The sequence below is a fragment of the Agelaius phoeniceus genome, chromosome 4, assembly GCF_051311805.1.
Source record: "Agelaius phoeniceus isolate bAgePho1 chromosome 4, bAgePho1.hap1, whole genome shotgun sequence".
Lineage (NCBI taxonomy): Eukaryota > Metazoa > Chordata > Aves > Passeriformes > Icteridae > Agelaius > Agelaius phoeniceus.
The window spans coordinates 26,753,695-26,781,008 of NC_135268.1; the positions used below are offsets into that span (position 1 = coordinate 26,753,695).

The 27,314-nt window shown below is 43.9% G+C and overlaps 1 protein-coding gene across 2 annotated transcripts in view; it reads left to right on the forward strand.

Moving 5' to 3' along the window:
- The first annotated feature begins 206 nt into the window (after nt 1-206).
- Nucleotides 207-27,314, forward strand: part of ELOVL6 (ELOVL fatty acid elongase 6) — a 75,515-nt gene continuing 48,407 nt past the window's right edge. The window contains exons 1-2 of one of the 2 annotated variants that reach the window (XM_077177158.1): nt 263-326; nt 484-545. In XM_077177158.1, the coding sequence (XP_077033273.1) occupies nt 532-545 (14 nt within the window). In that variant the 5' untranslated portion in view covers nt 263-326; nt 484-531. Of the gene's footprint in view, nt 546-27,314 lie in introns of both variants that reach the window. The other variant, XM_054633126.2, reaches the window with a different exon arrangement.

Sequence of the window (27,314 nt, forward strand, 5' to 3'; positions counted from 1 at the left end):
GGCAAGGGCACGCAGGGCGCTGCGGCATGGATTCAGCACAGGGGTGGGGGCTTCCTATTTTTGTAGCTATTTTTGTCAGCCTGCGGTGTGTGTGTGTGGGGGGTTCCTCCCTGCCAGGAGCGCAGCCCCGGCGCGGTGCACGGGGGAACGCCAAGGCTGTGCGAGGGGCGGCGGGGGCGGGTGTCCCGGGCGGCGGCGGCGGCGGCGGCGGGCGGGCACTAAGACCGCGCCGCCCCCGGGCGCTGCGCGGCGGCCGCAGAAGAGGAGGAGACCGGCGGGCCCGGGAGGAGAGGCGCGGAGGGGAGCGGAGCTATGTTAAACCCGGGGTACCGCTGAGGCGGGGCGGGCCAGGCCAGAGGCGGGGGCTCTCCGGCGGCGGGCGCGCAGGGGCCCGGCTCCCGAGGCGGCGGCAGGCAGCATCTCGGCGCGGGGAGCGGCTCCGCAGCCACCGGGCCAATGAACATGTCAGTGTTGACTTTGCAGGAATACGAATTCGAGAAGCAGTTCAACGAGCATGCGGCCATCCAGTGGATGCAGGAAAACTGGTGAGTGCCGCCCCCGGGCCCCGCCGCCCGCCCGGATCGGGGACGCGCTGAGCCCATCCGGGTGCGCGGGTTGCGCCCGGCCGGCGCGGTGCGGCTCGGCTCGGCTCTGCGCCGCCGTGCACGGGCACACGGGCGCTGCCGCCGGGGCTACCTGCGCGCCCGGGCGGGGTCCACCCCGCCGGGTTACACAAGGCCGGAGCATCCCGCCGCGGGCGCGGTGCGGTGCGCTGCGGGGCCCGAGCCCCACCGCCGCCCCCTCCCGCCGCGCCCTGGCTGGCCCGGCGGCGCAGAGCCGCACACGTGCCCCGGCTCTGCCCTCGGCCTCCCTCGCCTCCAGCCCTGCCCGACCCTGCCGCTCGCCGCGCTGCAGCCTCGTTCAAACAAGTTGCGCGTTTGCCCGCGCTCCCCGCGGAGCCCCTCTGCCTTCCCCCTCCCCTCCCCCAGCTCGTATTAAACTTCATTTGCAGCCATGCGGTTATTAACTTTCCCGGCGTGTGCGTGCGGCCGGGGAGCCGGGGCGAGCCGAGCCGCGGCGGGACCCGGGCTGCGCATGGACCGTCGGGGCTCCCCGGGTGGCGGCGAGCCGGAGCCTGACGGCCCCGCAGAGGGACCCACGCTCCCAGGCTGGCCCGCCGAAGGGGAGTGGCTGTGCCGGCAGGCTGCTCTCTGCCAGGCACTGCCCCGGGGGCATCCCCGGGCCTTGGCCGGTAGCAGGGAAACGAGGATGGAGAGAGCGCCCCAGCTGCCCTTCCCCCCTCCGCTGTGCTCGGGGCCGGGATCCCTCTCTCGATGACACTTGCCCACCTTGCCCCGGTTCTTGTCCTGGCTTTGTCCACCTGCACGGGCCTTGTGTTCACAGTCTGCCCCCACTCAGCTGTGCCTTGCTGGGGCACTGTCCCTGACCACCCTCTCCTAGTGCCCAGTCTTGCCCTTTCTGCTGCTCCTGTGGTCTCTCTCTCCAGCTAGCACCCAGCTTTTGCATTGCCTGCATGCCCTCCCCTGGCAGGGCTGTGTGCCCTTTTGAGCTCCTGAGTGAGACCTTTCCCCATGGTACCCTCATGGGACAGTGGTAGTATAGGACTGCCTCTGGGCCCAGGCTTTGGTGTCTACATTTGTAGGGCAGAGTGGTCCAGGATCCTAGGTGGATCTCAGCCAGGGATGTGCTAGAATCCTTTAGTGATTTGTCTGGGGAATTTTAAGGACAATATCATTAAAATGACCATTTAAGTGCATGTATGTCTCCCTCTGTTCTGCAGGTGAGCTCATCACCTCTTGAAGGGTGCCTGGTGTCACTCATGTTTCAGGAGAAAGGAGGCCACATAGATATTCTTGGGCTGGGAGTATTGGATGCTTCCCATTCTGTCCATGTTCCAGAAGAAAATTGGCATCAGAATAGGACATGCTGGTGAAAGAGGATGGAGGGGGGATACATGAGTATATATAATAATCAACCCAGGAGAGATACAGTTTATTTTAAAGAACATGCCTAGCAACTAGCACTCCTGCATCTTCTCCTTGACTCTCCTGTGCTTCATGATGTGACCTTGGGAACATTACATAACCTCTCCTAGGCCTCAGTTTCCCCAGCAAAGAAAGACCAGAGGAGTGGGGGATAATAATGCTGAAATGTTATGGGGTGCTTTAATTACTTAAGTAATATTTACCGAGTGCCTTGAAGATGCCAGGTACCACATAAATACTAAGCAGTGTTATTGAAATCCCTCTGGCAGTTTGATGTGCTGCAGAGGTCGTCAGCTGGGATTCCGTAACGCTGGGCTCCCACTTCCCGGGTTCAGAGGAGGAGACTGTCAGTGTTACACTGCTGCTGTACAGCTAGAGAGGCACAATCATACATGTCCACATGCTTTGCAGTCTAGTTTCACCTTCTCTGAGGAAACTGATCCGTTAATGTCTTTGATTCTTGTGAAAGTGAAGGAGAATGATCTTCCTGTGTCCTGGGAATGTTTTTGGAAATTAAATAGAGCTGTAGCCTCTGAGGTCTCTGTTGTGGCAGGCTTTTCCTGAAGATGCTGCTGAGGACTCTTAAAAGTTTCAGGTTAAATTGTGCATTTTTATCTTGAAGAAACACTCTTGCTTAATGAAACAGGTGCTGTTCAAGTATTTGGGTTTTGCAGGGAGCTGAACTGGTAAAATACAGCAGATTTTTTTTACTTCCTTGAGGATGACTCAATAGGTCTGTGTATGCAGACATCAATGTCAGAGTACATGGCTCCTGCACTTTGTAGGTGTAGCCTTAATGTACACATCCTTAACATAAGAGCCATCAGACATGAAGTTGTCAGACAGTAGTATGTAGGGATAAGCATGTTTCTTCATTCTTGGAGCAGGAAGACAGACTGGGGGACATGCTTAAGGAAAGACTGGCAGGATTTTATACTGTAATTGTTATTAAAATATTTAAATCAGGGTGCCATACTATTACAATGTCTAACATGAAGGTAAACAAATTCTCTAGGTGTGGCATTTGCTATTTTACTCACCTCAGAACTATGTCTTGTTACCTTACAACATGCACACACACACAAAAAAGGCAGTAGGGTGTTAGGGGGCATGAATTGGCTCTAAGGAGTTGACCATGACTTTTGGATTTTGAAATGTCTGACTAGGTTGCATATGAAGATGTAGCCTAGTTTGAGGAGGGATGTGAATCCTTTTACATATCCTCTTGAGTTCTGAGCTGGTTAAAGCACCATCATGCCCTTTTAATTAAAACTGTGTAAACCTAAAGCTGGAAAAGCTTGAACTCAAAGCCTGGGGGTAGTGGCATACACCCCTAGGTACTGGTATGGTTGGTCAGGAAGGATCATGGTGCAAGGTCTGGTTCTGTTCAGCCAAGGCTTGCCCCTCTTTGCCTTGGTCCTTTGAGCCTGATCCAAGTTTCATCACTCCCTGGGGCAAGTGTATGTCCTCTGCCCTCACCAGTAGCTGGCACCCAGTCTTTTCTTTCCCATCCCAGGGCTTGTTTCCTTACTGCCATTTGCCCCTGAAAATCCCATCTGAGGGCATATTGGTCTAATGGCAGTGAATGAGCTCCTCCTTGCTTCATTCCAGATGGTCCTGCTTCACTAGATGGAGGAGGACCCATCCTGAAACATGCATGGCACTGAGACCTCTTTAAAGCTTGGGCCTGGATTAGCAGTGCTGTAAAGAGGCTGCTGTTTTTGAGGAGAAATGAATAGTCTGTTGCCTGATACTTATGAGCAGATAGGTTTCATGCCTCCCTGAGTGCCTGGCTTTATATTTATGCACACCTTTATGGTATAGCCCCCAGACTGCCTGGTTCTCATGCAGGGAGGCAGCTTGGAGACTGCAAAGATGGACCTGCAGTCTGCTGGTCTCTGATAACAAGAACTGCCAATTAGTTGCCTTCCCTAAATTAACAATGGCAGGATTTCAGGAGGTTAAAGAACAGCAGGTCCACTTACTCTCATGAAACTCCTTATACTTTATTTGGTGGTAAAGCTGTTATTGGTACATGTTTAAATATAGTGCCATCGAGTAGCTTTGCATTTAAAATAAAGTATCACTTTAAGATATTGTCACGTTGTACTCAAATCATTGGAGGTGTGATTTCAGCATGTTCAGGATTAAGTCAAATATTTATTAAAATAATTGCTTTAAATGATTTCTCAAATCAAACTCTCTCAGCACCTCCTCCCAAACTTCTTCAAAGAGGGGATTGAATGAAGTAAATAGTCTGCAAAGGATTTTTTTTTCTTTAAACTGCTGCATGAGAATTAATGCAACTCTAATACTTTATTTCTTATGAGTGAGTATATTTAATATTTGTGGAGAAAATTCACAAATGTTCTGTCAGACATGCAGCAAAAAGTGTTATAGCACTGAGATACTGATTCCCAGCTGCAGCCAGTGAGGCAGCAAAAAGCTGGCGGGTGCTCAGGAAAGGCAAAGTGACAGAAATGCCTGGATGGAGCAGTGACCGCCGGAGTCCTTCTCCATCGTGCTGCAGAGCACCAGGTTCAGGCAGCAGCACGAAGTGACAGTCGTTCCTGTTATAATTGTCTGGCCAATAATAATTATCTTCAGATGTCTGCTGACGAGGGGCTCGCCAATGGGGAGGCAGGAGGCCTGTGCTGACTGCGCTGAGATTATCTGGGAGAGCTGACGTCACACCGGGGCTTGCCTAAAATGACAGAAACTTTTCCTCTGCTCCTCCACCGGCTGCTGCAGCGCTCCGGACATCCCTGCCCCAGCCTGTTGTCCTCCTGCCAGCTGCTGCCCTGGGCAGGCTCTCCTCACTCCTCTCTCATTCCTGTCCTGTTTTGCTTCCTAAAAAGCCAAGGTTTAACCCTTGGCAGCTGGCAGCATGCTCGCAGGTAGTATTGGGAGGAGGGATGAGCAGGATGAAAGTGAAACTGGTTATTCCCGAAATATGCTGTTGGGCTCTACTGCACAAACTGGCTGGTTTTGTTATTACCTGAAGTAATGATTCAGTAAAGAGAGAAGGACTGCTGGGAATTTTTTGGTATCTGACAACTCAATTCTGAAATCAACTCAGTGGACCTTAGATGGGGATAACTGTTTATGTATTTGAAAGAAAACATCTGTGCAGGAAGTTATTTTTAACCTTTTGTTACCAAAACTTTTATGTGAAAGAGGCAGAAAATGGAGCCAGTGCTGGGAGAAATTTGTCCTTTGGTGTTATTTTCTTTCAAGTCAAAACTAGAGATAAATGTGGAAAGTCAGATGGTCAGCTAATTTGGATTTGTAAATGCACTTGCCTTTTAATAATTCACACAAGCACCATCATCCTAGACAGGTTTGTTTCCTAAATGCAGAACAAGCTCTTCTCATCCACTTAAGCTGCTCTTACCTCATGCAGAAATCAAGAGTGAGAGGCTGTGAGCGTATCTCTCCAGGCATATGTACGTAGCAGCCAAAAACTGATGTAAATTACTTTGCCCCCCCCCAGCCCTGAGTTCTTGCTAGATGCCAAGTGAAGGCTGTAGAGAGGGATGCTGCAGTCACCCTGTACTTTCCTCTGTGCTGCAGCAAGGACTCAAAGGGAAGATATGAATTGGTTCTTTTCAACAGAGAGACTGTTTTACTTGAGCAGAATTCAGTTGGCCCAAAAATTTAACCTACCTCCTCCACATGTCATTCTCCAGGCGGGATTTTTCCTGCTCTCTTGTGCAAATTCGTTATAAAGCTGACAGAGCCACCAGTGCATGGCAGAGATTAGAGGATCCCACTTCTTTGCCTTTCTTTCATCCTTCAGGCCTTTCTGAGCCAAAAACTGGTGTTTTGGACTACCACAGGGTTTTGGCTCTTTGAAAATAAAAGGATGGAGTCTATGAGGAATAACAGTAGATGTCCTTTCAGAGTTCAGGTGTTTTCTGTCTCTGTGGGTTTGGGGAAGAAAAATTTTTAAAATATGGTGGACACCAAAATGTCATCCTGAAGACAAAACATCAGTGTCTTCTTGATTCAGCCTACCACTGAAACATAGGCATTGACCTTTTGTTTACTCTGTTCCTAGAATATGAATGTATCAGTCATCATGTTGCCTCCGTGATTTTAAACCTCTTGAGAGTGACAACTTCTCTTCTACTTTGTGAAACACCACATAGTTCTGGGAATAATAAACTTGTAGGAGTGGAGCCAGGAGTAGTTTAGGAGCTTGCCATCATCTTCAGAAGTGAATATGGCATTTGGGAACATTGACGTTCCAAAACACTTTTTGGAAAGCTTTGTTAAGAATTTAAGTGCTTTTTCTTTTAATGGAAAAGAGCAGAGATTAAAACATTATTTTTAACTGTAAATTTGTCTGAAATATGAAAGAAATTTTTCACTTGCCCAGGCTATATCGATATGTGAGATGTTTGTGTAACAAGATTACCTGTGTGGTGCTACCCAGTAATTTTTTTCTTACCAACAGTTTTGTCAGCCCAGTTGAGCCTTCTCCTAGGTTGGAGTGATAGGGTTTTTTCTTCTGCTGTGCTGCCAGAGTGTCCCAGACTGCTGCTACTACAAGCTGTGCTGTTCCTTTGTGCATCCCAGCATCACATCTCCTGGGGCTTTCTGGATTCACTGGGGAAGGCTGGTGCAGCCCCATGGGGAGCTCTGCAGGGACAGCCAGGTTAACGTTTCGCAAGCTGTCAACAGAGCAGGAAACAGTGAGGCTGTGGCTGCACCCAGGCTAATAGAAGGAGAAAATTGTATCAGTTTGTGTGCAAGGTTTGCAAATATTATGATTGCTTTCAGTGCCAAAGTAGCAATGGTACTGATACTGCCCTTCACGGTGTGCCTTGTACTATGTGCTCTGTTGCAAACCATCAGTTGCGAGACTTGTTTGTTGACTTTTGTGAGGACACAAACTTTTTTTGGTGTGAATTTTATTTACATACTAGGAGCAAGGTGGAAGGACTCCAAAACCAACATGACCTCAGTTTGCCTGGAGAGGGACCCAGGTCCCACAGAGCAGACATGCCATGATATGATGGGCAGAGCTTGCATCTGCTGAGCAGTCTTTGACCTCGTGTGGGAAGAGCTGGTATTCAGAGTGGGGAACAAGAGGGGGAGATGCAAGGCAGTGGTTTACCTTATGCCAGGGCAGTAGGGACCTTGCAGAGCACAGGCAGTGGTTTATGGGGTGCATGGCATGCAGGGGAATGATATCTCTGAGAATGTGGAGAGCCTGACTTCAAACTGAAGGCAGCCATAGCCACTTTTTAGAAGATGGGCATCAGTCAGGTGCCTGAGTCCCATTATTTCAATGGAAATTAAGGACCTGTGTCATCTCTGAAAATTTCTCTTTGTGCCTTAGTTCCTCTGGTGTGAAATAGGGAATAATAACTTTGTGGGAATATTCAAAGTTGGCTTTCTGCTGTGCCACAGAGGTGATCCTGAGGTGGTAAGACCTGTATATAGCTACAATACAGCAGTACAGAAAACATAATGGTCTTACACTATTGCTATGCACCTTTACACTTGTATAGCAGCAAAAAATACTTTATTCTTGCCAAGGATGTGGGGCAAAGTTTGTCTCCTTGATTGTGGTAACTGAGGACGGAAAAGAGCTGCTGTAATATTAGAGGCAAGACAGTTTATCATGGGATTAAACTGCAAAAGTCTAGACCATTTCTAATTGCAAATTTATGAAAGGAACTGTCCTTCAAATAGTCCAGTAAAACTTCAGGCATCAACATCTGATGATAACTTTTAAATAGAATTTTTAAAATTTGTTAGTAAATAGTTTCAGTATGTGAAGTCTGCAAACTGAATAAAAAATGAATTGGACGTCATCCAGGTTGTGAGCTCGTCAGATTGAATGTGTTGATTTTGGTATCTGATGGCCTCAGTTACCCCTGGACATAAAATTTAAGGTCAGTCAAGAGTGTTATTAAGGCCAAATGTCTGCTCTATATGTCTTGAGCCGTAAGTAGTATAAATACACCTGGAAAGAGCAATCCCAGGGAGTGCCAAATAATGTTTTAAGGGAAAGAAACAATGGGCCAAGTTAATTTTTGAAAAAAGAGGCCTCTTATCTTTTGACTAATAAAATTTCCTGGGTTTCAGTTATTTTTTTTTTTTTTTAATATTTAGAGCCATTAAGAACTACTTAAGATAGCAGTAAAATCCCCTAAATATAAACAAAAGTGGGATGCCAAAGTTGTTGCACTGTGCCATTCAGATAGTGGGTTTATTAACAAATGTTTTGAAAGTCTGTCTTTTTCCTTATGTGATTTTCCTTTTAGCTTTAATTGGGAATTTACCCTCTGGGTCCCCTGATGTGATTCTTCTGACTGCAGGTCCTCTGTAAACATAATTAGGAATTTTGTTGTTGCCAACATACATCATCTCCAGGCAGCTGAAAGCCGTGGCTTTTCTTCCTTTTTGTTCTCCCTGGTGGAGCTGGCTGTCCAACTCCTTTTCCATGTCTTTGCAGGTCACAAGCAAAAGAAACATTAGTTATTAGCAGGACATTATGTAGACACCTTGCATTTCAATTTCTTCTTGTTTCCTCACTCACCTTGGCTTGACAGCCAAGCAGAAAACTCCAAGCTGCTTTGTCCACCACATGGATGTCTAGATGCTCTTGTCTACCTCGACTTTCACAAAGACTTTTGCTTGGCTGGCACAGTAGCTCTGGGGCTGCCAGCTGCCCTGGACTCTGTTGCAGCTCAGCCCTGGTCCCAGCTGTGGACAAGGATCCATCCTGTTCCATGTGTTCATGGCATCTTCCGTGCTCATGAGCATCCAGCCCAAACCCAGCCAAACCCGTGGGTGATTTCACTGCCTTTCCCAGGTAAAAGCAGAAGCTGTCGGGATGTGCTAAGTAGAACTGCTGATGAGAGTGTGCAGCATTCATTTCAGACTCATGATGAAACAGGTTGTTTAGCAGGTAGAAGTATTTCAGGATGCATAATGTTGTCTTTACATTATTTTGTGAGGGCATTTCCCCATTATAGGCTTTCATAAAATACTGCTATTGGCACTGTCTGAAACAAAATACTGCCCAATTCAACCTTTGATCTGACCTGACTGCTCCTGTGTGCTTAAATATCTTATTTTGATCACATGTCTGATAAAGAAAATACTATTTTTGGTCACACAACAACTGTCTGGAAGTGACATTGCCTCTTGAAATGTCAGTGTACACAGATGATCAGATTATTTTGTTACGCCATTATTTGGTGTTTTAGCACTCTGTAAATACTGTGGACTTAAATACATTTTTTTAAAATCTTACTTGGGAGTCTTTTGCTAGGCAAGATTCCTTCTCAGCAAGGCACGGCCCATGGATGCAATGAAAAACTCTTATCTTGCCCCTAACTTTGGGTTTAGTTTAAGACTAGTACTCCAAGCAGACAAAACTCACTATTTTTTAAAAGTTTAGGCAAATTATTGCTTGGACTGTCACAGCCAGATCTGTGCTGCTGCATTGCCACCATCTCTGTGACCCAGTGGGGAGTTTTGCTTCTGTTCCACTGGGGAGAGAATGGCTCCAAACAGCCAAAGACCATGAAGTTATATTATAGCACTGAAAGGAGTCTTCAGTGTCCTTGTTCACTAACTTCTAATATCAGGACTGAAATGCATATTTTTCAGTTTTAAGAAATTCACATAAGCTTTCCAGCATTTTCCAAGAGCTCGTCTTCTATATCAGTGCTTAGATCATGGACAAATTTTAAAATTTTGTTTGAAAGATAGGATCAACACCAGCTATTCCTATTGTAATTCTTGGAGCCTGACTGTCTCAAGGCTGTTGTGCCCAGGATGCTCACACTTTTTAGGAAATAAAGGAAAACGTTTTGCTGAAAGAAAGATTCTGAAAACCAGTCCCCTGATGTTTGTGAGAGGTGGTCCTTGTGTAATGGTTCCCCTGAAAAAAGATGGTAGTTACAGTGGATGTGCTTCCCAGATCCTTCCAGATGTGTCTTTTGATCCTGCTTGAGATGTTTTGTTTAACGTCTGAGATTCTGGTATTTGATGATTACAGACAGTTTGTATTACTGTTCACTCAGTCAGGTCCTAGGAGCATCTTGCAGGCACTGGTGATGGCATTTGTCTGACCACAGATGCCTGCCATGTGAGGTGTCTTGAGTCATCAGGAAGTGGGCAGCTGAGAGAACTAAGTTTTATTATAAAACCTCTCCCTCTCTTACCAAATGTAGAGACTCAGGGAGCAAACTAGACCATAGTTATTTCTCCTGATCCTTCTTCCTTCTTCTCCCTCATAATGCATTTTTCTCTTTTTTCAGGTACCTATTTGATTTTTACTTTCTCCCACTCTTTTCCCATTCCTCTTTCATTTTCTGTATATCTTTTTCCCCTTTAGGAGCAGTTAAGTCAGCAGCACAAGTGGCTGGGGAAGGCCCTGGATGTTTCTGCATAACACCCTGCCCAGTGGGAAACAGCTGGTGCATATTTTGGTGTTGGGCTGGTGGAGCTGGGCAGCACGGGCCTGGCCTTGAGCTGTCTCTGGCTGAATGTAAAAAACACTGCATCAGGGTAGTCCCACTGCCATCTTCTGAGAAAATCACTTTGTTTCTGGAATAAGGCAATAATAACCGAGGAAGAGTACTTGCTTGTACCTTTGCACAGCCCCATGGTATACTGGTATAAAAGGGCCCTCTCTTTTAAAAGCCACTTCCCAGTCACTAAGTGGAAAAATACTAAAGTTAGTCTGTAGTAAAACGTAAAAGATTTAGTTCCTAAATTTATGGCTAAATGTTGGCTAAATGTAATGTAGCATCTGGTATGTAAAACAATTATGACAATTCACATATTTTGAAATGGTCATTACTGTAAATGGAATAATTGGAAAAGATGCTAGGAGAAAATGAAGAGAAAAGTTGTGCCTACATTTAGAAAAAAATACGCCAGGCTGATAATATGGGCAATCTGGAGATTGGAGAGAAACTGTAACTGGAAGAGCTACCAGAGCTTTTTATTGTGGGGTGAACAAGCAGAGCTCCTTCCTCTGCTTTCTGTAGTGGCATGCCATTGATGGGGAGGAAAATTGGATGAGGGTAATCAAACAGGATCTGTTAGCATTGATCGTGTATTGGCATTAAAGCTGGGAATGCAGATTTTGACCTCAGGCTTTCCAAATGTTCTTGGCTTAGCAATTCTTGTGACTTCAGCTCTTGGGGTGCCATGGAGCATCTTTCCATATAAATTCTGGTGGCTCTGGGGTAGGCATGCTAAGTGTGTAAGATACTGAGGGTGGTCCTTTACTGTGCCTCAGTGAACTGTTGCAGGTACTGTGACCAGTTTTCATTGCTTCCAGTAAAATGGCATATAGGATTGAGGGACATTTTTGACAGACCACAGGTATCTTGCCTATGCTTTTATGATTGTGGTCCAGCATTTTGTCTTTACAGGCTGTGTCCTGATGACCTTAGTTACAATCCATATTTATTGCTGGCAGAGTTAGACTCCTTTCCATAAACTAGATAGTGTTGTGTCTGTTTGCAGGGGGTACGAATTTGGCTTCAGACATCTTTAACCCACTTACCTTGTTTAAATTTTCAAGACTGAGTCTTGACTCAATGGAGTTTCAGGTAGTTCTTGTGTTGTAAATTAGCTGTACATCTTGAAAGAGGGACACTTGTGTTCACTGTATTACCATGAAGAGTTATCGTATTTTAAGATTCCTTTTCCCTTTGCTAAGATCAAGACAGAATTCCACAGTCTCATTCCTGGTGTTAGATGCCTTAATGACACAAAGTTCTGTAATGTAGCATTTCAAAGAACAGGAAGGATGCCTTGAAAGTGGTGGATCCACACAGCCACGAGGGCTGCTCTGAGAGCTGCCTGAAGCCATTGCAGCTGGAAGTCTTTCCCAAATGAAAATGACCATTTCCACTGCCTTTCCCCAGAGGTCTCTCATCTTAGCTCCCAAGTCCTGTGTGACAGTAAAAGAAAGCAAGACTTTGGTTCCCAAAACTTCGGAGAGTCTCCCATTGCATGTACAGACATAAACTTGGTACCATCATGCATTTTTCCTGGCTGCTGGATCAAATGCTCCCTCTTGAATGTCAGCCAGTTTGTGAGGCAACAGGGACAGTCTCCTGGTCAGCCAGGTTGCACAAGGGGGTGACATTAGGGTGGGATGCTTTGGGTTTGCTGGCAGTGGAGCAGTTTCCCAGGGCTGAACTTTGGCCCCATGCTGCACACGTGGAAGCACTGCCACAGCTGGGTAAACTGAGCTGCCTTTCATGACTCCTCCTGGGACTGTGATCTCCTGTGGCCGAGTGGAAGGGACCAGCAGAGGCAGTAAACTACCACACTGCTCCAGCTGCCTTGCCTGTGTAGCTGTCCTGAAAGCAGTCCTGGAGGAAGCACAGCATGGAGGTGATGTGTCCTAGGTAGTACCCATGGTGGCATCTGCACTCAGGTGCTTGTGTGCCCAAATGTTGCACTCACACAGTCTGAGCTGTTTTGTTATGGCTGCATGAGGGGGGATAAACACTCTTAAGTGGTGAACTGAGCAAACTTCCCTCTCTAACTGGATCCCACAGTCTGCTGTGATAATGCCCTGTGGTGTGGTTCATAGACTATCCTGTTCGACCTGCTTCATTCAAAGAGTGGGTAAGGCACCTATCCAGAGACCTAGAGACTGTCAAGGACCTTAATTATTAAAATTGGAGCCTGGGATTCATCCAAGTCAGTGGGAGACATACCTGTGATGGGAATGGGAAGAGGATGTAAATTTTTGAGGATGAGTAATGAGATGGCTCTACCATTACCTGTAGCTTTGGTGCAGACAGAGATCTGAGTGCTGCTGAAGTTGGACTTCCCATAGGCTTCCTGCAGAAATACCGATGGAGAGTTTTAAATGCAGGATCTGGGTGGGGAGTAAATGATTAAATGTGGGAGAACGCTAGAAAGCATGGAGACTAAACTGAAAAGGGCTTGTTTCCCAGAGTCAGGCTTAGATGCAGTCCTCTCTGTGCAAGTGTTCTTCCTCCAGCATAGAGCTACCCAGTGTTGAACGAGTTAATATGAGCAATGGCTTAGGCTGCCTTCTGCTGCGCTCTGGGGTAGTGGCTGTACACTGCAGAAAGCCTTACAGAACAGAAAGAGGAAAGATGTCATTTTAAGTCAGGCTGTGTTGACTCATAGGAGACATTCTGAAGGTTATGGATATATGTTAAGCAGGTATTAAATAGCTCTTGCTTTATAAATATCATTTACAAAAGCAAGTATCCTTCAGGCACCAGAGTGTATAAGCATGTCAGTTAATTAGAGCCTGCATTTTCAAAGTGGCAGAACAACAGGATTTAGATCAGAAAAACTGCAATAAGTTTGCTGATGACGTGAAATCCAGTGACTTCTGTAAAACTTCCTGGCTTTGTACCTTGCTTTTTCTTCCTCCTCACTGCTTTCTGCAGCTGTGTCCCTTGGACTCTGTGCAGTGGGTTGTGCTGTGTGTGACCCCAGAGAGGAGCGGTGCAGTCCCATTCCCCATGGCTGTTGCACAGGTTCAGCACTGATGGGGACACAGCAGCACTCTGAGGCACTCAGTCACTTCTTTTGCAGAAAAAGCAGGCTGGCAGGAGGAAGAGCCAAACCACAGGCTAAACAGGCTCGGTGGAGCATTTCATGGCCTGCAAAGTTACCTGGCTAATCCTGGAAACCTGCAGCCTTTATTGTGACACCTGACACAGCCAGCCTCCTCCAGATTTCCATGCTCACATCTCTGTCTTTCTAAACATGGCACAGATTTTTTCCTTTCTCAGGCTTAAGGATGGGGGGAGGGTGGGGGCAGTGGAAAAAATCTACATTAAAACCTTCCCAAAAGCAGTATGAAAATTTAGAGGTCCCCCTGCAAAAGGATGGGGGCCCTCACATCAGGATGGTCTTCCAGGTTATCAGGGCTGTGACTTTGCAGTATGAGCAGCCTGGTGGTGCATTCAGAAATGCTTGCCTGACTAACATATTGCTTACATTTGCTGACTCACTCTTGCACTGCCTTTTCTTTCTTGTTCCCTTGCATGTGTTGATTTTTATCTCTGCTACTAGGGCTGTGTCCCAGACACTGTATAATCATCGTGTTTGTGTTCGGCTCCTGTGTCGGTGGGAGGTATTTACATTTGGATACAAACGTTAATATCGTTCACTCACAAGGGAATAACAGCAATGAAATACAGGGGTCTGAAGACCCCTGGGATAGGAAGGAGTGCAGGGGCACTCTGCTCTTGGACAGGGCCATCCCCAGCATCACTGCCTGGCATTTCACACCACCACCTGCATTCAGTCTTGCTGTCTCTTCAAGCCCTACCCGCCCGAACTGTTTTGGACAATGAATTTAAATTCAGAATCACAAAATATTTTGAGCTGGAGTGGACCCACAAGAGCCATCAAGTCCAACTCTTCATGAATGCCCTGTAGGCAGCTTCGTGTTTCACCTGCAGAAGACTCTAACACAGGCAGCCTGTGTCTGAAAGCACTTTCTAAGTGGGAGCCGTACATGGCATGGCTAAGAATGTCAGCAGAGCTTCTGGGCCCCACTGTACTGCTTTTCTAGGACAAGTGTGGGTGATCAGAGGCCCTGCCCTGGTTGTAGCTTGCTTCTGGAATGGATTCATCTGGCTGCTCTTCACCAGCTGTGCTGCAGCAGCCCTGCCTCCTCACATCCCAGCATGCTTTCCCACTTCCAACTCTCACCCAGAGCCATTTAGTGTCCATATCTCTTGCCACTTCAGAGTTCCTGGTTTTGATATGCAATGTCCATATACTTCTGGAGGTACAGCTCATTTCTGAGATGTTTTTTCAAATACCACTGATCCTAAGTGATGGTCCTAAAATGTTTGAGGGTCCAGGTTATTATACAAGGACATTTTGTCTTCAAGTTCTTTCCCTTTAAATCCCAGGCTCCTAAACTTTTTGTATGAGTAGCACAGATGATTGCAACTATCTTGTCTTCTCAATGGTGGCTTCAACAAGCCACCATTTATTTTTCTTGTCCAGCTTGTTTAGGTCTAGTTTGAAGCCCATCTCATTAAGTTGTCATTACATGATGCCCTTTCTCTTGTTTTAATCAGATGATGTTCAGTATTTTCACATAGTCCTCATGCAAGGACACTGCATGTCCAATTACCAGGGAACTAATTAGCAGCTTCTTCCTCATGGTTCAAAGAGCACTATGTATGAGTTCCCATAAGATCATACCACACAGCATCACCTTGCAGCAGCATTGCTGTAACAAAACATGCTGTTTGCCTCTCTGTCTTCTCCTTCCTGCTCACCACTTTTGTGTCAGCCTAGCTGCAGACAGACAGCGCTCCCCAGCAAGAGGAATCCAGCTTCCATGGTGCCTTCAAAACCTTCCCTGAGTTGGAACTGCAGCCTCTCTGTGCTGGTTCTGCACATCAGCAGCTGAGCAGAGCCAGGCTTCTGAGTGCCTGGACACTTTGAGGGCCTTTAGCCTGGAAAGGGCTGCCTTTCTGGTTCTTCTTAGGCATGATTGTTTTTCTCAAGTTAAACAGTATTTATAGGATTTCTTTTTGCAGGTTTCAGTATTCCAGATTCAGTGAGATCAGTGATATTTAGCATCTGCAAACAGAAACTTCAGAAAAATCTTGGCATTTTTGATTGTGATTTTGTAAGTGCTGGAGGGAGTTAAACATGCAGCTTCTCTGGTGTCTTCTGTTATCTGTTTATTCATAGTGGAAATGACTGTCAGCTTCTTGAATCAAGCTCTGAAAGCCCTCCAGGCATTTCAGTGGCAATGCTAAGGACTTTTGCCCAGTTTTACTCACTTTACCATTTACATTTTTGTCATTGATTCTGAATACATAATGGACTGAGTATATATTCAAACAATATCAGGAAAATGTGTGCTTGTACACATAATTTTGTACACTTGTTAATGCACTTTTCTCAATCCCTTTGACAGCAGAAAGCAGGCTACAGTCTGCTTTCACTTGGAGGGGCATGCGGTATGCCTGAAATCCACTGCCCCAGTAGTAGAAATACAGCCCTACCATCTGCCATGGACTTACCCAGACTGAACTGGAGTGGGATAAAGCTTTGGAACACCTGCAGTACATTGATGGTATCATTGTGTGGGGCAATAAAGCAGAAGTTTTTGAAAAGGGGAAGAAAATTGTCCAAATCCTTCTGAAAGCCACTTGTTTTTACTGGGTCTCAAAAGCAGTGCCTGGCACCTTGAACCCCTACGGTGGGAACTAAATGATGAGCAGAGCTTTTGTTTTACATTAAATTAGCCCATCTTCTCTATCCCAGCTTCCTCTGAAATTGTGTTGTACTTACTGGCAAAGAGCATCTAGCATGACCCATTTGTAAGCCATATATTTAGATTTATTTTGCCCAAGTGAACAGAAGCCAGTTCCAGAACAGACAATAATACAAGGGCTTTAATAATGATGCCTTATCTTTATCAGTTAGTGGTAGTATGCATCCTGGTGAGGTCTGCTCTACAGAAATATTTCTTCATTTCTGTTGCCTAAGGTGAGCAGTAAGCTTTTTCTTCAGTGTGACACACTCTCACAGGACTGGGTGAGCAGTGGTGCTGGAGCAGATGAACCCCCTCCAAACTGCAGCACCTGCTCCCAGTAATGTTTTATGTTCCTTCGTGCAGCTGGATGATGAATTTCTGCGATGAAAAGCTGCTTCAGTGCAGAGTTTAAAATGGAAACCAGGACTTTGCCACCCAGCTTTCAAATCCCCTCTTTCAGAGAGTTGAGGAGAAAGCTTTGTTGCCTTACCAGAGTACCCAGTAGCCTGGAAACCCAAAGCCTGCTCCCACCCTGGTTGGTCTCCAAACTGCCGACCCTTCAGTTTTTTGCCATATGCCTTCCCCTGGCGACTTGGCTTCTTCTGTAAGATAAAGAAGGAGGTTTGTACCTCTGGAAGGTGCTTTAGGCTGCAGGCAGCATCAAGGAAATATCCATATATTAGTTATATGGATAGTTAGATCAGATTTTCCAGCTGTTTATTTTACAAGCCTGTTGCGGCATCACAATGCAGTTAGAGGTTATTAAGTCCAAGTTGTTAATTTTAATGATTTTAATAGACCTGTAGCATTCCTATTTGATCCAGTACTACTTACTGGCTTATGTTGCATGTTGATACTTTTTTAAAGTGTCAGATTTGGCAGCTCTCTGAAAGAGTACCTGTATTTCCCATATACTTGGATGAATTTCTTTCTGCTGCTGTTAACTAACATAGACTTCTGTCTAGGCATTTATATCTGCATTTGGACTAAAATTAAAAGCCATCTGCAGAAGGAAGCCTGATGCTGTTGCTGTAAGCAGCATCACTGGCTGATTTTGAAGATGGTGCCTGTATGTGTCTGCCAGGCAGAGGCATTGGGTGGAAGGCTCATTGAGAGAGAAGAAAAAGATTTGGTTTGGTTCAAATGAGGCATAAAATACTGTACCAGCCAAGGAGGCCTAAGAAGCTGCCCAACAGACCATGCGACCTTGTTCACTGAAGTGAAGCCTAGCACAAGATGCTTTCAGCCCTCTTCAGATTCCCTGGGAGAAACATCCTGCTGGCTAAAGCACAACAGAATAAGTATCAACCACCAGTTTCTTCTGTGTTAGTTAAACATCTTTTCTTTAGGCTTAAAAGTGCTTCTCCACTAATTCAGTTTTAAGTTTCAAAGTTTCTAGAGTACATTAGCATTTAATCTGCCTACTACTAGCTGGCAATTTCTATCCTGATTTGCAGTGATTAAAAAGTAATCTAGGTAGGATTTGGTGGTACTCCAGGATTCAGGCATTTTGATCTTTTAAGTCAGATTTTAAACTAAATGTACATTACATGTACACCTTATTTAAAAAAAATAGAATCAGATTTTTAATGTAAGGACTATTAATGGTTTTCTGATTTACTTGCAATTGTATAACTGTAGCCACACAATGAGTACTTTTCATTTGGCTGGTGGCATCTTCTGTGGCTGGTATCAAAAAAGTACAAAAGCAGTTTGAAAGTCTTTACCTGTGGCTGCTATGTTTTTGCTGTTGTGTTTTAGGAATCAAACTCAGGCAAAGCTTTCACTAATGCCATAAGGACAAGTTTTTTCTATACCATGAGCAGCCATAAAATAATGCTAACTCAAACAGAGACTCGAGGCCATATGAATACTTGTTTCTCTTATAGAGATTATCCCAATGTGGCTTTCGTAAATATTTTGTCAAGCTTTTCTGTCTCTTGTTTTCTTTAGTGTATGTTGGCACTACATGTCTGCTGACTTATTAAATAATGAAGGATCAGCCTTTGTTGTTTAATAACTTCAGGTAATGTGTGCAAATCCTGGACTTTATTTATTTGACTGGTTTATGAGTAAATCCATCTCAGTGTTTGTTTAAATCTGCTTGAGTCTTAAGCGGTGAGGATGTTGATACCCTATGGATGTATTGCAGGTACTTGCACATGACAAATTTTGTTTAATTACTACAAATTACTACGTGGGAGTGCTGATTGGGGTACGTGACGTGGACCTGTTGGAGTGAGTCCAAATGAGGCCATGAAGATGATCAGAGGACTAGAACACCTCTCCTGTGAAAAGAGATTGAGAGAGCTTGATTTGTTTCTTCCTGGAGAAGAGGATTTTCTGGCGAGACCTTAGAGCAGCTTTCCAGTGCCCAAAGGGGGGCTATAAGGGAGCTGGAGAGGGACAGTTTGCAAAGTCATATGGTGGTAGAAGAAGGGGTAATGGCTTTAAACTGAGAGTAGATTTAGATGGGATATAAGGAAGAAATTCTTTACTGTGGGGGTGATGAGGCACTGGGAACAGGTTGACTGGAGAAGCTGTGGACGCTCCATCCCTGGAAGTGTTCAAGGCCAGGTTGGGGGGGTCTTTGAGTAATGTGGTCTAGTGAAACATTTCCCTGCCCACAGCCACGGAGATCGAGGACATTGGAAATAGATGACCTTTAAGGTCTCTTCCAACATCAGCCATGTCGTGATTCTATGGTTTTCCATAAATACACCATAATTAGTATTCTTCTAAATTCTTCCCGGCTGCTTATTAGTTCATAAAGGGCTACACAGCACTTTTACTGGGTAAATTCAGTGATTAGCATGTATGAGGAAACCCATCTAACCAAAGGTCTAGTCTTTGGTTCCTGGTGTCAGTGCTTTGTCCATATGACTTTCATCGCTTGCCTCTCACTTCCTCATGTTATGATCTGTTTAGCTTAATATATCTTTTGATCTTTGGCTTGTAAGCGGAAGCAATAAACATTTCTTTAATGTGTCAAGGGCTTTGTAGAGAGAGGAGTCTGTTGTGCCATTAGGTAACTGTTTAGTGAAATAGCTTATCCCACTGGACACTGAAATGCATTGAAATGGTAATCCTATTTCTAACCTAGGTTAGGCAAAAAACTGTATTTGGACTCCTCACCAAATGTTAGTGTGTTATCCAGTAGGCTGCAGTCACACTAATGTGAGACATTGATTTATCACCCTTGAGTAGAAAATAGTGGCATCCTTGAGTAGCATCATGCAGTATCTCAGTTTTACGGCACCACTCAAGAGCAGATGTAGTGAGCATTGTTTTGTTTTTATTGTGCCTGCAGTCACTGACACATGGGGATAACCCCTGTTTCCATTTCACTGTGCATGGTGTGTACTCTTGTGTTTTATATCATTGCATTTTACTTGGTACCAGCCTGGACTGTGGTCCTGTATGAGGTAGTACCCTTTCTCTCACTCTGGGAGCTGCTTCCAGTTCACCTCAGGGTGAAGATGCTGCAAATCTGCATGCAAAAAGTGAAACATTCAGGCCCAGGTTTCAACCATATTAGAGTTTTTGAATATTGAAAATCTTTGATTTACATTCTTCAATCCTGTTGTGAATGTGAACTAGGTCTAAATTTGCAACATGCTGTACATTTTAAAGTTCATATAAGTTCATTGAATTCAGAGAAGATTTAAAACCTTATAGGGTTACTTTTTCAAGTGAAATACAGAACAATGCTGTTACTGTTCTTTTGTATATAATTCCATTCTGTGACTTCTTCAGTTATGTACAGTACATTTTTGGTATTACTTGGGTAATGTTCCTAAGTCTGATAAGAGGTTAATTTAGAAGATCTAATTTTTATACTTCTGTCATTTTAGCAATGTGGTCTGGAATATATTAGCAGAGTTTTCAGCATTATATATTTGTCGTCTTCTGCAAGTAGATTCATAAGTCAGAACCAAGTTCTAAGTCAAGTAAGTAAGAAATAAAGTATCAAGTACAGACATCCAGAATCAAAAAGCATGAAGGTTTAAGAAAAAAAAAGCACAGGCTTTAATGAGATGTAATATTCTTACCTTGTAGAAAAAGCTCTCTAGAGAAAGATCACTGTTGCCTTTAGGTTATTATCTAGAGTCATATGTTTTTCTACTAACAGCTTATCTCTAATACAATTGCTGTTCAGTTATAAAATAATTTTCCTTGAGACACAAAGGCTCTCTTTTCTTATTTAGCATTTCTTGTTTTTGCTCTCCATAGGTGGGACCATAATAACTGTCCTACTACACAACAGACATAGCAGACCAAATAAAGGCACAGCAGTGTTTTACCAATTTTCCAATAGATCAAATAAGGCAAAATCAGGTAGCCAAATTCCTGAGGGCATTGCAGCTTCAATGTGTGGTGTGTGTAAATCTGGATGCTCTGCACAGGACTTCACATTGGAGTTAACTATGGAGACAGACTTTGTATTTAAATGGTGATCTTTCAGAAGGTGATAAAACAAGATCTTAACATTTACATAAGCTGTTCCTCAGCAACAAAAGGTGATGCAGGAACCTGCACAGGTTGGTGTGACTAGACTAGAGTGTCCAATACAGAATGACAATAATGCTGTCCCTTTACTATCTGTTATCAGTAGAAGAATGATGGACAGCCCAAACTGCAAACTCATGTAGACACTGCATGCTCTTTCCCCATTCCCATGCTTGCAGAACTGTGCAGAGATCCATCTGTTCTTCTCTGCACTTCAGTGTGGGGAGAGAAAAATCACAGGTTTGCAATGTTTTTAGGCTCAGTCACAGTCTTCACAGAAGGCAAATTTTGAAGCCATTTTAGAAGATCATAATGAATGAATCAGCTAGCCCTGTACTTTTCAGTTGATAGAATGATTACATAATTCTGTATTAGATTTAGTTCAATTCAGTGTAGTTTAGGCAGTTAAAATATCAGGGAAATAAGCAGTAAGACTGGAGAATGAGTCCAGGAGGAAAAAAAATCACCAAAACCTGGTCAGTATCGCAAAGGCTTAAAAAATTAGCCTATTTGCAAAGAACTTCAAGCTGCCATTTCCTGTAAGACCAAAAGGGATTTGCTGAATTCTGTCTGATCTTTTTGGGTCACTCCTTATGGCTCCAAAGTGTAAAGGCGGCTAAAACTAAATTTGCTTAATGTAGAAAAGGGCCATGTATTTTTTAACCTCTTCTTTCAGTCCAGGATGGAGAGAATTAGGAAGAGGAGAATAGCCTATAAAGCATGGTCTGGACCTTTCTTTGCAGACCTGATTAACCTGGGGAGCAATTATGGGGTTTGTCTTTATAGGGTCTCTTCAGTGCTGGGCTATGTAAACAGGAAACAATTGGAGAAGAAATACAGTGCTCTATTTCCATTGCATTTCCTGTGCAACACTGTGGGCTGAGCCATTTGCGAATTTCCCCTTAATTGCACCCTTGGTTGTGAGAGGTGTGTTGATTGAGCATCAACAAGACCCAAGTTCTGAGTCCCAGACTTCATCCAAAACAACCCTGGGCAGTGCAACAGGCTAGGGGGAAAGAGAGGTTGGAAGGTGGCCCCATGGAAAATGGCATGGAGATCCTGGTCAACAGCCAGCTGAACATGAGGTCACGTGTGCCCAATGGACAAGAAGGCCAATGGCATCCTGGCTTGTACCAGCAATAGTGTGGCCAGTGGGACCAGGGCAGTGGTGAGGTCCTCAGGTGCTGTGTCCAGTTCTGGACCCCTCACTGCAAGAAAGGTATGAAGGTGCTAGAGTGAGTCCAGAGAAAGACAATGGAGCTGGTGAAGGGTCTGGAGGGTTAAATCCTATGAGGAGCAACTGAGGGAGCTGAAATTATTTAGCCTGGAGAAAAGGAGGCTCAGGGGGACCTAATTGCTCTTTTGTACAATTACCTGAACAGAGGGTACAGTCTCATGAGGGTTGGCCTCTCCTCCCAGGCAACAAGTGACAGGACAAGAGGTCCTTCATGCCATGGTCTAGTTGACATGGTGGTGTTTGAAGGTTGGACTTCATGATCCTGGAGGTTTTTCCCATCCTAACTGACTCTGTGATTCTGTGGCTGATTTTACCTCACACACCTGCCAACACATACACCTGCTTGGAAGTGAGTGGGGCAAATTGCCATGTGTAATGAATGGTGTTTCAGCTCAGTTTGCTGTCTGAAAAAACTGAGGGCTGAATTCAGTCCTCAGTTATGCAAGATGAGTTGCAGAGAGATTGTGACCCTCTTGCCAGCCGTGGGAGGAGGACAGCACGGTATGAGCTTGGCACCATCCTTCCTTCAGGCATTCCCAGAGAAGTGTCCTCATGATTATGGCTTCTGCTGGTTGCAGGTAGCCACACTGTGTGGCTGGGGAATGTGCCCCTGCCCTTTGGTCACACGTGAAGTTGTGTGTGTTGCACAAATAAATCTTGCCATATATAATCCTCTGAGCTCCCTGGGATGAGCACTGCTTGCCTTGGGGCTTCCTGATTGTTGCCATGTTGCCATAGTAATAGTAATGACCTAACTTCAAATCAGAAGAGAAAGAGACCGTCTGAGGCAGGCAAGTCCTTTGAAAGTTTAGTGAGCGCCAACAAAATGAAACTGGGACATCAGGGTATCCATAACCCCATGAAAGTTCAAGGAATTTGTGCATAATTAATAGCAGTAACCAAAGCAGAGCAGCAGTTGAACATTGGTCTTGGCTTTGTTTTGGCAACTGCTTGGTATGTCCATTTTCTTGACTGAGAAGGAGCAAGGCTAGAGGCAGGTTTCATTGCTATCAAACTCAACTCTATGCCACTGGCAAGCTTTATCACTGCTGAAGATCTCAGAATTGTGTTGTTCTGTCATTTGCCTTCAGAGATGCATTGCTTCTGAGATATCCAAAGGATGAATTTGGCTGCATATACAGTAAAAGCTTCTAGATTTGCCCAAGATGAGTAAGATCTTTCCAGATTTCTGTAGTGCTGATTCAGAGGAAGATGCAGGCAGTTGTTCTCAAACTCCTCCTGTAAGTCTACAATTAAAATCTATAGGGTTTTGTGATACTTGCTGGATTATTCATCTGGATTATCCAGAAGATGTAGCTGTACTGTAGGGATGGATGCACACATGCATGTAAACTTTTGAAAGGCAATTTTAATGGAGAAACTATGAAATGACACCGCATGGGGATTACTGTCAAAAAAAGCTTTAAGCCACAGAAAGGTAAGTAAAAAATAAATGCATGGTCAAACTTGAAATAAATTCTTTTACGTTGGTTTGTTTGGCTGCTGATCATAGATGCACTCTTTGGTAAGATGATTTTTCTTGGTGTGATTGAGATATGTATGTAAAGATCACTGATTGGATTAGAGGTTTCTGTGTGAAATGCCATTTGGCTTCTGCTCCCTAAATTTTCATTAAAAAGCACTTTATTATCATCCAACACAAAATATGAGATTGGATTGATAATATATCCATAGCTATAGAAAATAATACCTTTTTAAGCTATGCACGTGATGCAGAATTAACTCTTTTTATGTAGTGGTATTTGGAGGGATGGTATTTAAATTACAGCCTAGAATAATTACAGGAAAACAAACAATTACATTCATGCATCTGATATTTTAGAAGTGCAGTTTCTTAAATCTATTTGCTAAATAAATGTCACCTTGCTGGAACTTGCACAACCTGGTGATGTGTTCACTTGCACAATCCAGAGCAATTCAAACAAGGCAAGAGGACAAAGATAAACTTGGTTTTGTAATGATAATGCCAAAGGCCTTTATTTTTGTGCAATTAAAATTTCACCTCAAAATTGCATAGTGAGTTGTTTGCAAAGCATTTCTTTTGATTCTTCAGCCATCTTATTCCAAGAAAGTTATGTAAAACATGTGTCAAACAGGTGCTGAGCTGCACTTTCTTTGGAGCTCTTCTGGGCTGTGGTGCTTGCTTCTCATGAGCTAGTGGTTAAGGTGTCAGGTGGTGCTTTTAGTTGCAGTCATCCTGAGTTTGTCTGCTTTCATATTTCTTCCCAAGGGCTGAGAATAACCTCCAGTGAAACATTTGTGGGTACCTTAACCATTTTGCAGTTAGTCTTGTGCCTCTTGGCCTCTGAATGCTTTGGTATTCGTTTTTTATAGCAAGAAGGAGGAAGTCCCAGCTTTTCCTGATTGTTTTTAATCTTTGGTGAAGTGCCTTGTAGAGAAATCAAGCATACACAGCCCATGTTTAATGGTACATCTATTATGCTTAGGGGTCCTCTCCCTTGCTCTTTGGAAGCTCTTTTGGAGGATGTGCCAGTGCATCAGCAGTTGTTGTTATAGTCAGGTCAGGCTTTTCCTTCCACAGAACATGCTCAAGCCAATGTCCAAAGAGACCATCATGGAATAAAGTCAAAAAATAGTTTTGGATATTGAAAAAAAAATTTGTGAAAAAAAATTGTACGTATCCAGCATTGACAGTGTTATTGCAGAGATGGAAAAGTTGTGAAAGAGCTCTCAGATGATTCAAGGTCCACAGAAGATGCCCTCTGAGGAAAAATGTAAGCATTTATCTGACGATTTTATCCCAAATTGTCATGTTAGCACCAGAAAAGAAAGAAAATACTGAGCACTGAAGAATTCTCCCATCTTGTAAAGGCAGGATGAGCAAGGGTCTGTGCCTGAGAGAGAGATATGCACAGTATTTGTGGCTGGTAATAAGCCTGATTATGCATTGGAGCAAATTAGTAACCTACATAAGGAGACTACTGTAAAATGTTTTGGCACCTAGGAAAATTTTGTCCTTTCCTTAAGTGTTTTCTGTCAGTTCTTGTGATAATCATCTCTTTAGAAAAAGCATATGTTTTTATCAGTCCCTAGGAAGAAGCCTTTGATGTAGAATTTCTGGAATTTCAGTAGTGGAAGAAGGTTCAGAAATGGTATTACCTTAAGTGCCAAACACAGTTCTTCATGTGTACCATTTCACGTGTTCCCACTGTTGATGGTGGCATTCTGGGACTCGTTGTCACATAAACAGCTGCTGGAGATGAGATGCATCCCTTTCTTTACTCTTGCTCACTGTTGTTCACAGGGTCAACTTAAATGTATGTTCAGTCTGTTACCTGTATAGTTTTATTAGATTAGTTTTATTTATTTGTTGCTGTGGATGTAACAATATCTAGAGATACCATTGCCTTTAATTTTCCACTGTATTATCACATTTGTTTACTTACACCTTTGACTAAATTAGTCAGCCAGAAGGTGAAGCTAGAATGAGGAAAATGAAGAAACTAAAAATACTGAGGCCACTGAGCTTTGGTATGGGTTGCAAACCTTTTTTTTTTTTCTGAAAGCAAAAAGTGTTTGCAGTGGGTAAAGCCAGGGGATGACAGAATTTTTGATCAAATACTGCTGCTCAGAACTGCCACTTGGGTTTCAGAAACCAAATTTTCAGAGAAAATAAAACTAAATACTTGGAAAAAATTCTTAAACCTTGTGAATTAAGTTTGTATCAACATGTAATTTTCTGCCCCATTGCTGGAACTGAATTGAATGCTGCCTATTTTTTTTTTTTTTTCTGTGAGGCACTAGTTCTGAGAGTTTAATTATAACAATTTAAAAGCATTCTTTGCTGATTCCTTTGTGGGCAAACACAAAAGAAGTGGAGTGGGGACATCATATATGAATGCTGTCTGCCATCACACGTGTGATGGGCTGGGTCTGAGAAGGCAGTTTTAGAGTTTGTTCCAATTAAATTTCGTCTCCTCCCCATACATCCCAATATCAGTATGCACACAGTGTGTATATAGGGTGTGTGTGGGTGTTGCTTTTGCTCAGTGCAAGAGACATAGATGTTCCAGATAGTAAATTTTGCAAGCTTGTCTTTTCCTAAATGCTTGTGCTAATAAAAAGCCCATTATTGGCTGCTTCTGGAGCAGAGGCAGGACAGTTGATGGTGGGCAGCAGAGAGAAGCCTGTCTCTTATGTAAAAGATGTTTCCCTAGTCCAGCTGAGCTCTGGGCATTCCCTGTGGGTGCTCTGCTCCAGCAGCAAGTGACCTCCTGCTATCTGCAGGGACACAGTGACTCAGTAGCAGACACATCCCATACAAACACCCTAGTGCTGATGGGGGAGTGCTCAAACACAGCAGCCAACAGGGATCTGAAAAGTGTCTGTGCTTGAGAAAATGAATCAGAGGCAATGAAAAAAAACACCCTAAATGGCTGGAAATTAAAAAAAAAACCCCAGCAACCAAAACCAGACCCCACATAACAACCATAGCACACTGATCTGCTTATTGAGATGTGTGTGTGTGTCTGTCCTTCTCTCTCTCTCTTTCTAGTAATCTTCTCCACTGTTACTTGGTATGCCTGATTTTTGAAAGACTAGGATTGTTTTTTATTAAGAAACTAAAAAAAGCACTATATCAATTAGTCAATTGTTGTGGAAGCAGGCTGCTTATTTTAGTTTATTGTAGGAGTAAAATATGCAGTTAGGTCAGCAGAGACTAGCTAAGCCTTGTAAAGCTGCTTATGTTGTATTAGAGAACCTGTAAAGTAAGGGGAGGCTCATTATTTCTTATTCAAAGTTATTTCAGGAATGTCACTGTGAAGTGCAGAAGATCCCACTTCAGAAGAATCCCAAATATTTGGAAAAAAAAAGAAATTATCATTGCAAACAATAAAAAGATCTGTCAGTAGTACAACAGTGCCATACCTTGCTGTTTGAGGAAAAATATAAATACAGAATAAAGTGCCCCATTTCTAGAGAATCAAAGCTTTGTGTTCAAGCAGTGCTGTTAAAAGTGCACATTCTTCCTGTCAAGTCTCTGAATTCAGACAGATTTGGTTTTGATACATTGAAGTAATTCTTCTGTTGCCTTTGCCTTGTAATATCAATATGTTTTGGAAGCTGCCATCCAATCTGTTTAGAATAACTATTTAAAATCAATAAACAAATAATTTGATTGTGGCTGTAGTTAAGATGACTGATGGTGTGGCTTCCTAGAGTAAAGCTGTAGCCACTCACTGAGACACTCTAGTGTGTCAAAGGTTCTTTTGGTTGGAGCCTTTTTTAGTGTGGAGGGTTTTGTCTA